The sequence below is a fragment of the Musa acuminata genome, chromosome BXJ3-5 (genome assembly GCF_036884655.1).
Source record: "Musa acuminata AAA Group cultivar baxijiao chromosome BXJ3-5, Cavendish_Baxijiao_AAA, whole genome shotgun sequence".
Taxonomy (NCBI): Eukaryota; Viridiplantae; Streptophyta; class Magnoliopsida; order Zingiberales; family Musaceae; genus Musa; species Musa acuminata.
Genome location: NC_088353.1, coordinates 38,646,013 through 38,661,025, shown reverse-complemented (window position 1 = coordinate 38,661,025; position 15,013 = coordinate 38,646,013). Strand labels below are relative to the sequence as shown.

General features: G+C 36.5%; 2 protein-coding genes across 4 annotated transcripts; one reads left to right on the top strand and one right to left on the bottom strand.

The window, feature by feature from the left end:
* Positions 1 to 984: 984 nt before the first annotated feature.
* LOC135584594 (vesicle-associated protein 1-1-like) lies at positions 985 to 7,858 on the top strand. 2 transcript variants are annotated; one of them, XM_065150390.1, is made up of 8 exons: positions 986 to 1,218; positions 1,301 to 1,371; positions 1,506 to 1,587; positions 1,668 to 1,783; positions 1,888 to 2,052; positions 2,140 to 2,187; positions 5,821 to 5,898; positions 7,421 to 7,858. In XM_065150390.1, exons 1-8 carry the CDS (start codon positions 1,167 to 1,169, stop codon positions 7,526 to 7,528), a joined length of 720 nt encoding a protein of 239 aa, XP_065006462.1. In that variant the 5' UTR covers positions 986 to 1,166; the 3' UTR covers positions 7,529 to 7,858. The 2 variants fall into 2 exon arrangements, with proteins under 2 accessions (XP_065006463.1, XP_065006462.1); XM_065150391.1 differs by lacking the exon at positions 2,140 to 2,187 and having other exon boundaries at positions 985 to 1,218.
* Positions 7,859 to 8,821: 963 nt separating this feature from the next.
* Positions 8,822 to 14,637, bottom strand: LOC135584590 (uncharacterized). 2 transcript variants are annotated; one of them, XM_065151810.1, is made up of 6 exons: positions 14,255 to 14,637; positions 13,359 to 13,454; positions 13,100 to 13,255; positions 12,957 to 13,017; positions 9,945 to 10,066; positions 8,822 to 9,085 (listed from the first exon to the last, which is right to left on the bottom strand). In XM_065151810.1, the coding sequence occupies exons 1-6, from the start codon at positions 14,612 to 14,614 to the stop codon at positions 9,017 to 9,019; spliced, it is 864 nt and encodes a 287-aa protein (XP_065007882.1). In that variant the 5' UTR covers positions 14,615 to 14,637; the 3' UTR covers positions 8,822 to 9,016. The 2 variants fall into 2 exon arrangements, with proteins under 2 accessions (XP_065007882.1, XP_065007880.1); XM_065151808.1 differs by having other exon boundaries at positions 9,945 to 10,069; positions 14,255 to 14,634.
* Positions 14,638 to 15,013: the final 376 nt, after the last annotated feature.

The window sequence follows — 15,013 nt, the reverse complement described above, 5'->3', positions numbered from 1 at the left end:
TTTTGATTACAATCATATTCAATAAGTATTTGTTTAATATTATCATACATATCCTGATTTAAAATAACTCGTTAAACAACAATATTTAATGCATCATAAATATTATAGTTTATATCATCTTCGATCTCTTCTTATAATTTTTTTCAACTAATTCATCTTCGAAGACATCATTATTATTATCGTCTTCTTCGTTACAATAAAATGGGTCATTTAAATCTATGGAAAGAGTTTCAAAACTTAAGCAAATGATCTTTACCCAAACATCATAACGTCTCACCTAATGTTTGTCTATAAATATTATCGTGAACTAAAAATACTTCATCCCTCGCTACTACAATGAGATCATCGGAGTTAAATAAATAATTTTTCAAAATCAATGAACAAAAATAACAGTAAAATGAGTTATAACACATTGGCTTCCATGAAAGTATAATACGAAACAAATATTTTTTTCAAAAACATCAATATACTTGCATGATGTTTTTTATATCGATTCAAGAAGAAGAAAAAAAAGAAGTTTTGTTTTGCTTCTTAGTACCCAGCAGCTTACTGTATACTGTACCATCCATTTTGTACGTCTCCTAAACAGAGTTAAAATGTTAAATCAGTAGTAGTGAATCGTCTCAATCCGAATCGATCAATAAAACCTTACTAAATCGATGCTCCAAAAGCCATTGTTCTTAGTGGAAAAACAATGACTTAGCTATGCAAGGATAAATGAATAAAATATAAAGCATGTTGCTAGGAAAAGAATTTTTTTTTTTTTTTTTGTTTCTAAGAATTCAAAGTAGAAACTTTGTAGCAAAAACAAAAAAAAAAACCAAAGTTAACATTTTTTTTCTCTCTAAGAATTCGTTCATTAATTAATATTTTTTTTAATCTTTCATTAGAAATTCTTATGCATTAATTTTATAAAATAAGACGCTCAATTATATTAAAATTAGGCTTGCCTCGTACCCTATTAAGGTAAGAATGGAAACCCACCTTTACCTATTTCCACGTTCGCCTTGCCTTCATCGGCAACTCTGCATCCACGAACACGGAAGATCCCGACTTCCTTTTCCGGCATTTGCCTTTCTTTTCCTGTACTTGTTCGCCCTCTTCCTTTCTTCCTCTTCTCCTCTTCCCTCTTTGCGGCCACTAGACGGCGAGAAGGCGATTTCGAGATGAGTTCCCGAGAGTTGCTCGAAATCCATCCCCTGGAGCTCAAATTCCCTTGTAAGCCCGATTCCCCCTTTCCCTATGTAAATTGTTGCGTTTCTTTTCTTATCCTTGAATTTTCGTGATTTGATGGGTGAAGTCGAACTGAAGAAGCAGATCTCGTGCTCGATTCAACTGACCAACAAGTCCGATGATTACGTTGGGTTCAAGGTAATCGATTTAGGTCTTCCCTCTTTCTCTTTCTCGTTCGTCATCCTGCATTTCGTGAAACCCTAGAAGATTGAAATGGATTTTTTCGTGTCAAGTTTGAGCCTTTGATTTGTAGAATTCGATTGGTGTGATAGGTCAAGACGACGAGCCCGAAGAAGTACTGTGTCAGGCCCAATGCTGGGATCGTTCAGCCTCGATCCACATGCGATGTTATTGGTATGCTAATCTTGTCTCTGCCGTAGATTCAGGTAATCTGACAGAAAGTTTGTATCTGAAAAGGCAACAATTTGCTTCAGTCACAATGCAAGCACAGCGTGAAGCTCCGCCGGACATGCAATGCAAAGACAAGTTTCTTCTCCAAAGTGTCGTGGTTAACCAAGGTGTTACAGTGAAAGACATCACGCAGGAAATGGTACCTTCTTGTCTCCAGCAATCTGATATCGAACTTTTGCATGCGGTTACGTGTTATATGCAAATCCTTTTGAAAATTGATAAATATATTCGATGTTGTTCTAGTTTGCAAAGGAGTCCGGGAATGTGGTGGATGAGGTGAAGTTGCGAGTTCTCTATGTGTCACCACCTCAACCACCCTCACCAGTTCCTGAGGGATCTGACGAGGACTCATCACCCAGGCCTTCTGTTTCGGATAATGGAAATTCGAATGCCTCAGAGCTACTTGCTGTGAGTATTCGAATGATTTGTTTATGCACAGATTACCTTTAGCATGCTCTTTTGACATGGAGGATTTTGATTGTAATATGAACGTAGGCGACAAGAGCATATGCTGAAGATATTCAGCAAGGAAAATCTTCTGAGGTGGGTTTGTTATTTTCATTTTGGAGTTTTGATGAACTTACAATTAAAGCAATGGATAATGTGATGTTGGACCTTTCATCTTGAAAGATGGTTTATATGCTTTTGCTAGTAGTGTTACCTAGACTTTCCTAACAAAATAATCATTTGAGCAAACATTTTCGAAAAGCTTAATAAAAGCCATATATCATTTTTTATTATTTTATTATTTTATCAATAGTTGATATACCACTCAAATATACTAGTACTGTGTCAGTTCAGTAGGTTACATAAACCAGTATCAGACCGAAATTAAATCCTTGGTATGATATGCAAACAATCCAAAGTTGGTAATACTTTAAAGTTGAGAAAGACTAGTGTAGAAAAAAATATAATAAGACTAAATAAATGTAACAAATATATTCATTTTATCAAGCTTATGTGTGTATTGCGCATACTACTGTGTCGTCCCTCGTACACAATTTATCAATCCATCAAGGACTGGCATACCTTTCACGTGATCCATTGTTGGTTATCACATGTGATGTGTTTGGGTATCAAATTGGGCATAGGTGCATGTTGTGTTCTGTATGTAATATTAGACATGTGGAACACATTGAATACAGTTGAAGCTCTGCTGTTGAAGTTCCAACAATGTGACATCCATGGCTCAAGCATCCATGTTTTAGATCATTTGCCATTTTATTTTTCTGAGATGATGAACCGTGTTCCAAAAGGCATGTAATTTAACCCAAATGAAACTCTGTGTTCCAAAATTAAGGATGGAAAAAGGGATCAGTCATCAAAATATTTTAGGATCATATTGATCGAATTTGACGATACTAATCGAAGAATCGGGTTTAGGGTTTTTCAACTTTTCAAGTAATTGTTACAGTTTAGTTTCAAATTTCAATTTGAAGAGCTAGCATTTAAGTTTTTTAATGGCTATTATGGAAATTTTCATGATGTGATTACCATTGAAGTCACCAGGAACTTGGCCGCTCGTGCAGACAGTCAAGCCAGACATGGCTAGCCTCAAGAACCTTGAACAGACTTGGCAAGTTGCCATTGACTGAGTGCCTTCCCAGCCATCACCTGAGCCTTGACGTCGCCTAACTAGTGCCTAAGTTTGGCATGGGTGACCCATAAGCTTGCCTAGCCCAGCCTAAGCAACGATATATCTCAGGCTAACCTAGGCTTATGCTAGACGCATTAGTTGATCTGATTGGACCAAGACTTGAGATTGATCCAAATCAAAATGAAGTGGTTCAATCTAAGGAACATTGTGCTGTGTCGACCAGTTGTTTCAGTCGTTGATCAGACTAGTAGATACTAGTCATTATTGGCATATTGTTTGTCGGTACCTCTGGATGTATAGGTGTTCTGAAAAGGGGCTGAAAAATGGAAAATGGGTCAAAATTCAAAAAACATTTTAGGATTTTTTTTTCTCATAATTTCTTGGTATATAAATTATATTTATATAAGAACAAAATGTATCTAAGCCATAAATGACTAGAAATTCTTGATTATATGGATAACAAACTGAATAAGAATGAGAATGAGAGTGAAAGAGGTGGAACAGATGAGGATTTAAAGGGCCAAAACAGGGCCCAAAGGTCAATTTGATTGTTGTGACCTAGTTTGACCAAAGAGGAGATTGATACGGTCGAAACCCCCGACCATTACTGATTCGTATTGTTCGGTAAGGAAATACAATAGGCATGCTACCCCTAATAAGGTACTGTCCGTGTCAGTTGATGCATCAAACCATGGTTCAATCTCATCAGCTAGGTATAAACTCCCACTTAGCAAAAACCCAAAGGGACCTAGGCAGCCATGTTTGTGCTCGAAACCCTACTTTGACCCTACCTTAGATGACTTTCGACCTCTTCTTCGACGGTCGCGATGTTGTGCTAATTACATCTTCGACTCCCTGTTCTCCTATGATTACGATCCAACTGCATCCGTTTGAGGTTAATCTCCATCTCCTATCTTGTCATAGATACTACATTCGATCCAGAAACTCGGGGATGTTGCTTGAGGATGCAGTTTGCTCATCAGTGAGTAAATATATTTTTTATAATCTTTATATCAGTGAGTGGGCATTTTGGAACCTTGGTGTCTTTGAGCACTTAGCGTTTTTAACAATGTTCATGACTACTACATAAATCTTTAAATCGATATATTTTCTATTATTATGATCTTATTAAAAAGGATGACCTAATGCACATGATTTCCATCTATAAGTTGTTTAGGGATGGTCAATTTAAGCAACCTTATCCTTGCAAGCAAAAGGTTTTTTCTGTGACTGGTTACCCAGTCACCTAGATTGCCATGGAGCAACCTTACTTTGATGCTGAGGGTCACCTTTTTATATGATCTTATGATATGGTACGATTTATTCTATTTATCATAAATTTGTATTTTACAGCTTCTATTAGTTATTTCATACTGTCTCGTAGTATACCCTTGTTATTTCATAATATAAATTAGATTATGGTACATGATATTATATTTTATATTTTGCAACCAAACAAGCAAAACATGAAAGGCATGTTCCTATCTGCAAGCGTTGTCTATCATGGTTTCAACGATCGCAGAGGAAAATTTTCCTTGGAATGCATTATTCATGTCTCTGAGGTTAATGCAAACCCTAATCCCTCCATTGATCTGGGCACTGAAAAAATGTTTGCCAAACAATTGAGATTTGTCTTGTCAATTATAAATCCCATATCTTTTGATTTATGTACTTATTTCTCAATCTTCTTCCTGAAGAGTAGATGAGGGCATCATCATACTCATGTTTTCCATGGAAATGATGCATTGTGGAGTGTTAACTTCGAGTACAGAAATGCTAATGAGCCAGTCCTAAATCCCTCATGTCAGATGCGGGGAAACAGACGAGCTCCTCAGATCGTATCAGTCAAAACAACTGATAAAAAATTGGAAGATAATGATATCCTTGGAGGAGATTGCTTTTGGTTTCTTTATAACTTGAAATTTTGGTTAACCAACAAATTCTAATTGAGTTTATGTAGTCCAGTCATGTCATGTCATGCCAAGTTGAAATATACTATTAACTTGATTCTAGGTTCACATAGTCAAGTTAATGTTCCCAGGGCAGATATAGCCTTCTACTTAAAGGGATCTTTGGTCGAAGTTGTGTGCCAACATCCTAATCTGTGAAAACATCATAGAGTCATGTATGACTGAAATCTGCATAGATCATTTTTTTTCATAGACTAATTCCTTCTAATTAATGAAGTAACCTTAACTTCAATTTATGCATAAGTTCCAACAGTGGACCTACCACTTGAGCAAGTTATCTTAACTTAAACAAGTTAGTTTGTCTTTTGGTTTTTCTGACAAACCAATCTAAGAAGCACTGACTGTGGTGCTTTTTCTAATTATACATTTCATCTGAATGCATAAATGTTGGCCATTGTCTTTGTACTCTCTACTGTCGTAATATTTCTTACTTTGAAAGTATTTCTTCTTTATGTACAGCCAAATTCAAGTTGGTGCTTTACAGTTTGCTGTCCCCATCTGATGCTTGTCTGTGGTCATGCATTTAAATACTCAGCTTTTATGCTTTACAAGATATTTCGGACATCTGTCTATTTCAAGGAATAATTTACTTGACCTTTTCTCCTCCAGAATTTGACTCTAATTTCAAGGTTGACTGAGGACAAGAATACTGCTATTCAGCAGAACAATAAGCTTCAACAAGAATTGGTAAGCACTAGCCTGGCTAATGATGTGACAGGACTAGTAATTCTCATACTGTTAAATGAAATTTTGTAGCATGCTACATATATTATGGTGTGAGTTAGTAATGATAAAAAATGATTTTGATCACTTGGGTTCTTTTAAGAAGTTTGTACAGCATTAAGATGGAACATTCTGAACTTTTCTGTGCACCTTCAAGTTTTACTTCCTGTTTATACAATACCCATTTTTCTTGGTACTTCAAGTTTTACAAACTCGAGATTTTGTCACCCTTAGTTGCTGCTGTAATATGCCACTCATCCCATTATTTATAGTTGCGTAGTTTGTCACCTTATGCACAGGTAAAATCTTTTCGGCTGACTGATTCCAGTTGCAAAGGCTAGTGGCTATTACAAAGGTTCTTGATGTCCTCCATTTCACATGTTTATGTTGAATAGCAATGATAACAGATATTTTTGGATTGCTGCAACATTTCACTGAATATAGGATAACACACATTTTTAGAGAAGCTAATTGTGTTGCACATGGTTAGCAAATTTTGGAAGGTTGAACCATTGTAATGAACTCTGGTATGATGTGTTTCCTTAGGAGAGGAGATGGGTGTCTGTGCTTTTTTTCTTAATAAAAGTTAATATTCTCTTTTGCAAAAAGGAAAAAGAGAAAGTAAATCACAAGTAGTTGTGGATATTTAATCTCTCTGGTTCAGCTTGTGCAAAACCTGGTTTCACTACTATGACCTGAGAAGGCTGTGAACTGCCTGTAATCAATTTTCTAATATAATCTGAAATGTATTTTGACAGTATTAGCAGTTTAATTTTATATGTGTTTGCGTGTCCCAAAAAGAACTGTGCACTTTTGCAAGTTGACCTTTTCGAAATCACCTTAAAAACATGCATTTGAAAAGTCGGTCCCATGTCCTGGTAATTTTGAAGTATTTCCTAACGTCATTCTGTAGTATTGCCACAAAGTTGATCCCTTGTCCTGACCTCACTCCTAATGAATGGCCGGAGCTATCTTTGCTCTCCTTCTGCCCTATGATCGTAATCAGATTTTGCCACAACTATGTTTCTAATATCTTAATGGTTAAGATAATTAACTAATTGGTGGAAGCCTCTTTTTAGTTATAAAGCAGAGCAAATCGTGTAACATATTCTGTGTGTTTTGCTTGGTAACAGCCAAAGTTCAACTATAACAAGCATACTCATTTGACAAAACATCTGTCTATCCTGAATTTATAAAAGAGTATACAAAGAGGTTCTTTTCATTTGTTTGTAATTGTAGTAACTTGTAAGTCTAGATTTATGACCTCATTTATTATCATCTGAAATGTTCTTCCTGGAAAACTTATGAGCATAAGGAACTTAGACATTCAACACTTTGGGAAACCGCATTGTCATTTACCTCCTATGTTTCAAACTGTGGGAATTGTATTAACAGTCACTTTTAGAATGGAGGGGGTGGGTAAATAAAATCCCAGTACGATGCAGATTTTTCTGAAACAACAATTCTTTGATGTCGTTGGATGCAGGAACTGGTGAGGCGAGAAGTCAGCAAGCAGCAAGGAGGGTTCTCGTTCCTGTTTGTGGTGATCATTGCCCTGCTCGGAATTTTTCTGGGGTGCGTGTTGAAGAAGTAACAATCAGTCGTAGCCTCAGTCGGGTACTCGCTTCGATTTGACTGGTAGATTCATGTTAGGATCAGTTATCAGAGAGCTAGCTCACCTAAGGTCCTGATGGGTTCTATGACTGTTCATCCGCATCTTAGTTGGTGTAACATCTATAACTGTGAGTGTGTGATTTCAGTACTTGGCTTCTTTTTTGTTTTGTACTTTGAATCTTTGTTGTGAGGAGCAAACGTCAATGCCATGTCAAGCTTCTCTTTTTTTTTCTGAAACTTCAACGTTTAAATCAGACAATGTGATGTGACAATAACAAGTGGTTGAATACATGTGTCATTGATTTGTGTCGTTCGTTACCTTATCGAATATGAATCACTATCGATCAAAAATACTTATTTGTATGGATGTGATTGAATTAATTGTATGAATGTGAAATTAAATCAAAGAAACATATGCTCAAAATGATTGTGGAACTCTACTAGAGTTGGGCTGACGAGAGCCTGTGCATTTATTTAAAAGGAAGGAACCGTAATTACTGAACCTTTTCCTTCTATTCTTTATTTTTTTTAATCTTTGGTTGAACAAAAGAAACGAGTATATGGTTAATATGCTGCATCCATAGGAGCAAAAAATAAAATATCGATTAAGTATCAATCTCGAGACAATTGATAAATACCTCAATACAATCGATAGACGAGTCATCCTCTTGTGAACGTTCATCAAATTAATAGTCGGTGAGAACGAGAAGGTGGAGGATGATTGGGGTTGATGAAGCAGCATGCATCAGTGCTCAATAGAAAACCACATAGGCCATCGTTACATAGGCCTCCCAACAATGTTCGGTTTTTCATCATCGGACAAAAACATATCGATAAATCAATATTTTATATTAAAAATAAAAAATAATAATCATTAACATTTTGATTGAGTTTCTTAATTTTCATTTTCCCTTTTTGGATTCTCTTACATCATCAGAGAGAGAGAGAGAAAGAGAGAGGGCATGGTCTATAGTACCAAACTGTACCGCTGAGCGGTACATATCGATCCGATAAGTTATTGGTACGCGAACCATTTGTTACCGGTCCGAGTACACTATAGCAGAGCTAAAGTACTCGGCACACCTGAGTATACCGCTCGATACACTTGGGTATATCGCTCGATATACTGTACCGTACCGGTACCGAGCCCAGGTCGAAACATCGGTACGGTACGGTATTGCGAACCTTGAGAGAGAGTACATGTATAAATAGATAAGATGTCATTTAAACCGTATGATGATCCCAACTTGCCATCCAGGATCTCTTAAGATACTGAAAGAATAGGGAAGGCCAAAATTGTTCCCTTCTTCCATTTTCTTCTATCCACCACTTTGCACAAATGCACATTTTTAACGAGTTAGAAGAAAGAAGAGTCTTGGACACCAAAAGACCTGGAAAAGTAATGATCCTTGAGTAAGATATACATGACAAATTACTTGATCTAGATAATTACAAGTGTCGGCCAAAATCAATGTTTTGTGGCATCTTTAATCATCTTGCATCGACATACAATGGCTCGGAAGTCCTTCAGACTTAGCTGCAAAATCCACAAATTGAAACATCAGCATACGAACGCAGAGGTAATTGTTATTATGACACAAAGTTAAAAGCCAGTCGGAAACAGTAAGACTTCCATCATAAAATTTGTTCAGCTTATGGCCCATTCTGGATAAGCTTTTATAGTGTCACTTGATCAGGAATCTAAGTGCCTTAGCAATAAGTATTCAAGCATACGAAGAATAGGTTTTCATTTGATAAAATTTTGTGAACTGAAAGGCATTATAGAATATAGTTTTAACCAACAGAACTTGTGCATCTTGTTGCATAACAGCAATTAAATCTACAAAATCCTGACATTTATATCTAGGATCATAGTGACTTCATAAATATAACATTTTTTCAAAGAAATAAAGTCATTAATACACGATGAAATGCTATAAGACCCCCAGGCAGGGCCAAGGTTGAGACCATAAATGGCCTGTGAATCTTAAACAATGTCAACTGAGCTATGGCAGTCAACCGAATCCTCCTTAGGACAGGCTAGGCCTGTCAAGCTAGCACACCAGCCCAGCCCATTGTCACCCAAATCACGACAAATGTGGTGACAAAACAAAACAACTTGGAGAAATTTTGCTACTTAGAATCCATGTTCATTTAGTATTTCATCAAATCAAGCTTATATCCAGCGGCAAGCCCCTCTCTCTTACAACAATTTAATCAGATGTTCTTCGATTTTTCACAGATGACAAACCCAAATGCTTAAGTGCACATTGGTGATCAATCAATGACATTATCAGTTCCATGTTTCCTCATTTCATCCAAAAGTTTAAAAAATCAAGTGATTTATGCATATTCATCATGTAGATGGTCTAGTTGAAAATTAATTCAAATAGTACCTTTCCATCTCCATCACTGTCAAAGCAATGGATCATATTGAAAATCTCACTCTTTGTCCAACTAAAATCATGAGCAATGGCCATTTTCTGTAGATCTTGTTGCGTGATGTAGCCTTTACCAACTTCTGCATGTTAAAACATAAAAACATGTAAACTTACAGCAAGAAAAAGAAGTAGCAAACTCTTAGTTACATATGTTGGTCATCAAATCATGGATACAGATGAGAAAAAAGGTGAATTCTCTAAAAGCCCCAATTTTCCAGTTTTTCTGGAGAGCACTTCCCATTCTAAAGTTTCGACAAAGGGCCTGGCCTTTTGCCCCTTTAAATAAATGCCCATGTACTGTACCCCTCAATTTTCCTTGCTGAAAATCCTATTCAGGACAGTCTCAGTTTGAAGCAAGTTCGCGACTAGTTTGGAAAGAGTTTTCAAAACCGATTTAAGAAGTCCAGACTGGTTTAACTAAAGGGTTAGATCTGGTTTTGTAGATTGTTACATTGATCTTCCAACTATATTACACTGATTTTGCTCAATGCAGAAGATCAATGTAACATCATTCAAGAACAGTGTTACTAAAGCCCTATTAAACCACCTCTTAATTGATCTAGAACTCTTATAAATTAGTTTTACTAAAGTCCTACTAAACCGCTTTTAATTGATCCAGAACTCCTATAAATTAGTTTTAGGAGGATTGTGTAGTTTTCAAGTTTTTTTTAAAGCTCTAGATGGGTAATTTTAGGATGGTTTTTTTTAAAAAATTTTTAAAGCTCTTAATAGCTGAAAGTATGCCAATTTTATTTCCTTTACCAAATACATCCTATTTTTTGGCTTTGCTCTTATTCCATTAAAATACTTGTCAATATCCTTATAGAGAGGTGTGGAAGCCTCTTGGGTAAAGATCTTACCTTTGGTTTGAAGTTACACTGATTTTAAGCAAGTACACTGATTTACTGAAGACACAAGTAACCTCATTCAAATGTGGTTCTCCTGAATGATCTAAATCTGCCAATAATGAAGCCTCAAATGGTAGAGGACATATCTCTTAAATGATCTAAAAGAACAATATTCAATAATTAATAGGGCAAAGATCTTACCTTTGGCTCTAAGTTACACTGATTTTAAGTACAATGATTTTACTTACAACACAAGTAACCTCATTTAAATGTGGTTCTCCTGAATGATCTAAATCTGCCAATAATGAAGCCTCAAATGGTAGAGGACATATCTCCTGAATAATTTAAGAGTACAATATTCAATAATTAATACCATAAACAAGTCATCCATTAATAAATTTAATGGCACATATACTTGCACCTTCTGATGAGATCTTCAATAACTATATTTAATTGTTTTCCAATGTCATGAATGTGTCAACCATTTCAATAAGCGTGCAGTTTTTACATGCCCTACCAACTTAAAGTGGGTTACTTTCTCACATAACCAACCTGATCAAAGAACAAATTAAGATTAATAGCAATGATATTAAAAAAAATTAAAAATTATAATTAAATGAAACTATAGTTAACCAACTTACTGCCAATAAGGTTAAGCACTGTTTCAGATAACCAACTATCACTCACTTCACGCTTCACTCATTGAATTCTATCTCTAATAATTAAGATTTTCTCTAAAATGAAGGAATGAGGCAATTCCACCAGTTGTAGTTAGTCAAAGTCAAAAGATGAACAACTAATAACAATAACGATAATAGTGACCAAAAATGACTCAGAAAAAATAAAATACAAGCAAAAATGTATAATATATACATTCGGCAAAAATCCTCCACAACTTTATCTTGATCAACCAAGTGCAATGACATCATCAACTCTTCCAATTGAATTCAAGTTGATGCTTTCATTGAGAAATGCTTACCAAAAAGATACCTGCATGTCTTAGTTTTTAAATCAATTTGATATACTTTGTTTGTTACAAAGAGAAACATCGCTGATTGAGGAAAATAAATTAAGCCCCGTTGATTATAGAGTTATAATCTTCATCCCATCACTCATGATAGAAATTTCCAGGAAGCTAGGATACCAAGGATCTTGATAAAATGTTCAACAGAAGTCTGTCGCAGAATCTCCAAAGGGCATGATCTCAGGACTATATAAATCATCTGACCTCTACTGCACCTAATTGGCATTGGAAATCTGTGTCTGAAATGATCGATAAAGCTATGATTGATTACAATCCAATTTGGATAGCCTTTTTTCTTGAAATAGGCATCAAATTGTAATGATTCAATTTTAGCAAATGATTCAAATTTATCAGCAGTTGGAATTGCAAACATGTGTTTCAAAATTAGTCAAAAAGATATATCAAGAAGTTATTTTAATAACAAGTAAACAAGAAATTAACTACGGTTAATTCTTCAAAATTGTCATTTCTTCTCTTTCTGTCTCGAGAACTTTGGCTTTCATTTTTCAGCAAAGGAGGGTTAAGATTCAAAGAAAAGAATGATGCATGATGTTTAGGGCTTGCCGTGGCTCCATGAGGATTAAAGTTCGATATAAAGGCTTTGGCGAAGCTGAGACAGATTAAACCAGAATGGTGTTCTGAAGTGACCCTGGTTAAACCGATTTAAATCAACCATTCTAGACCTAATACACATAACAATACGCAAAACCAAATAATGTCAGTAAAAAAGTGGCAGGAAGTCATGGGGAAGTTAGTATTATTAGGAAAAGTGGGGCTTTTCTATGGAATTCACTCAATAAAAAAAAAGAGTCAAGCTCATATATAAAATTCAGAAGCCACAACAGGTATAAGATTATATTCTAAAATCAGTCATGTAAAGTATACCTATTTTTCTAAAGCTTGAATACTAACAAATATAGATGGACCAACAGAAACAACAAGCATTAAGAGAAAGTATGAACTAATACAACATTCTCACTACAGAAAGAAGAGTCAGAATAATATATGACCAGTTTAAGCAACCTTCAGATGGATGTTAATGAATACCAAAAACATTATTCACAAACATGCAACATATCGTGGAAGAATACCTACCATCAAATGAAAAGAAGTAAGCATCCACTTCATCTTCAGTTAGTTGCACTCTGCTCTTGTTCTGCAACACAAGGAAATATAGATGGCATCATGAAGATACCCGAGCTACCATAATGTTTGTCAGTATATGCAGAATAACCTACCACAATCTTGCTCTTCCTTCTCCCGGCAGGTCCATGTGCACTGGATTTATCTTTCCTATAAGGACCAAAATCAGCTACACTACTGCCAGAATTTTGAGGAATCCCACCAACAGCTTCATTTGGATCCATGTGTTCTCCCAATGAAAGAGCAATTGCCTGCATATGGAAATCTAATAAAGCTTTCGCAACAAATCTTGCCTCAAATATATTAGTTATATACTACTAATGAATGGCATATAAATTTTTTCTTAACATATACCTGCTTTAAGGCTGTATCACTGTCAGTCAAATCGTTAGGTTCTGTTTTACCTTTTTTCATAACTTTTGCTGCTTTTGAAGAACCCCTTTTCTTTCCCTAAAACAAAAAACAACAATGATAAAGATGACCAAATTCCATAACGCTACATGCCAAACAACTTACTACAGAGAATAAGCATGGGAAAAAAGGTGCACTTCATTTTTTTCTACATAGTGTTGAAATTCATAGTAAATAACAGAGAAACATTTGTCAATGAACAAGGCAGACAACTAATAACTGAATGGTGGAAGCCATGAGACAGTCTATCAACCACAGCTACCAGTGGAAGCATGACTACTAAGAACATTGAGCATTCCAGATACTCAATATGGAAGCAACGATGGGGTATGTAACTTTAGTTGGTTCATATATGTGGTAGTACGATTAGTTGGTTCATGATATCAGGATGTGCAATGTGCTAAATCATGAGTAGTGTATAACAACAAGAAGTTTCAACAATTTCAGAACTACTCTTCTATATCATGATTTGTGCTTAATGCAATATTCTTCTATGTCAAAGGTTCTCTTCTGCTTTGCTTTTTTAACCGAAATCCTATGCCCAACAAGCAAGATCACAAGCAAGCCACTAAATTAATTTCTCTTAGCACCACTTTTTGTGATAAGAGAAACTATAAGCTCCTATATTTGTTCATAGGATAACATCATACGGATTATGGTGAACATCATAAATATGAAGCTTTTTAAATCGCTGAGAATGTGAATCACACTATCAAGTAGATAGAAAGAACTGACAGAATAAGACTTAAGCAAGTGGATTAGACGTTCACAAAGATCGCATTAATAGGTATTCCAGAAAAGCTAACATCAAAGCATAACAGATCAAGGGTGCGGTGCACCTTTCCCCGCGAGACAGAAGAAGGCTTCTTTTCCGCTTGTTCCTCCTCCTCCTCTTCGCCCAAGGAAGAACTCTCCCCACCGCCTTCTCCCCCATCGTCTTGATCAGCATCAGAGGGTAAGTAATCGTCGTCATCCTCGTCGCTGACGGCTCTTCCCCGGCCTGCTCCTTTCATCGCCTTCTCCCTCCTTTCCTGGAGCTTCGAGGGAGGAGGAGGAGGGCTGAGGAGGGAGGAAGCGAGTCCCGAGATGCCGAGGGCTTCGAGCCTTGATCGGTTTTCTCGTATCCTGGAGAGCCTTTGCCGCTCGTACTCGGGCATCGGTCCGCCACGGCCTTCGTCCGCCTTCGATGCTTCTCCCATTTGGGAACAACGATGTCCGGTTAACGGTCTCCTTTGGTATTGGGGAGTGGCAGAGCCGCAACGGAGAGCGGCCCAAAATTGTAGCACGGCACAAGCATTTGGGCCGGTTCAAACATGTCGGGTTCAATTAAGCCGTGGCCTCTGTTTCTGCGTGCAGGCTGCCGCAACGGAGAGCGGCCCAAAATTGTATAACGGCACAAGCATTTGGGCCGGCTCAAATATGTCGGGTTCAATTAAGCCGTGGCCTCTGTTTCTGCGTGCAGACTCCCGAATCACACACCTTTATGGGTGGTGTTCTTACATCTTTATGCTTGCCAAGTTCGATAATTGCATATTTGTGTTATTAATTTTACCAAGACAGTCACAGCCACATGTATTGAAAAAAAAAAGAAGAAGATC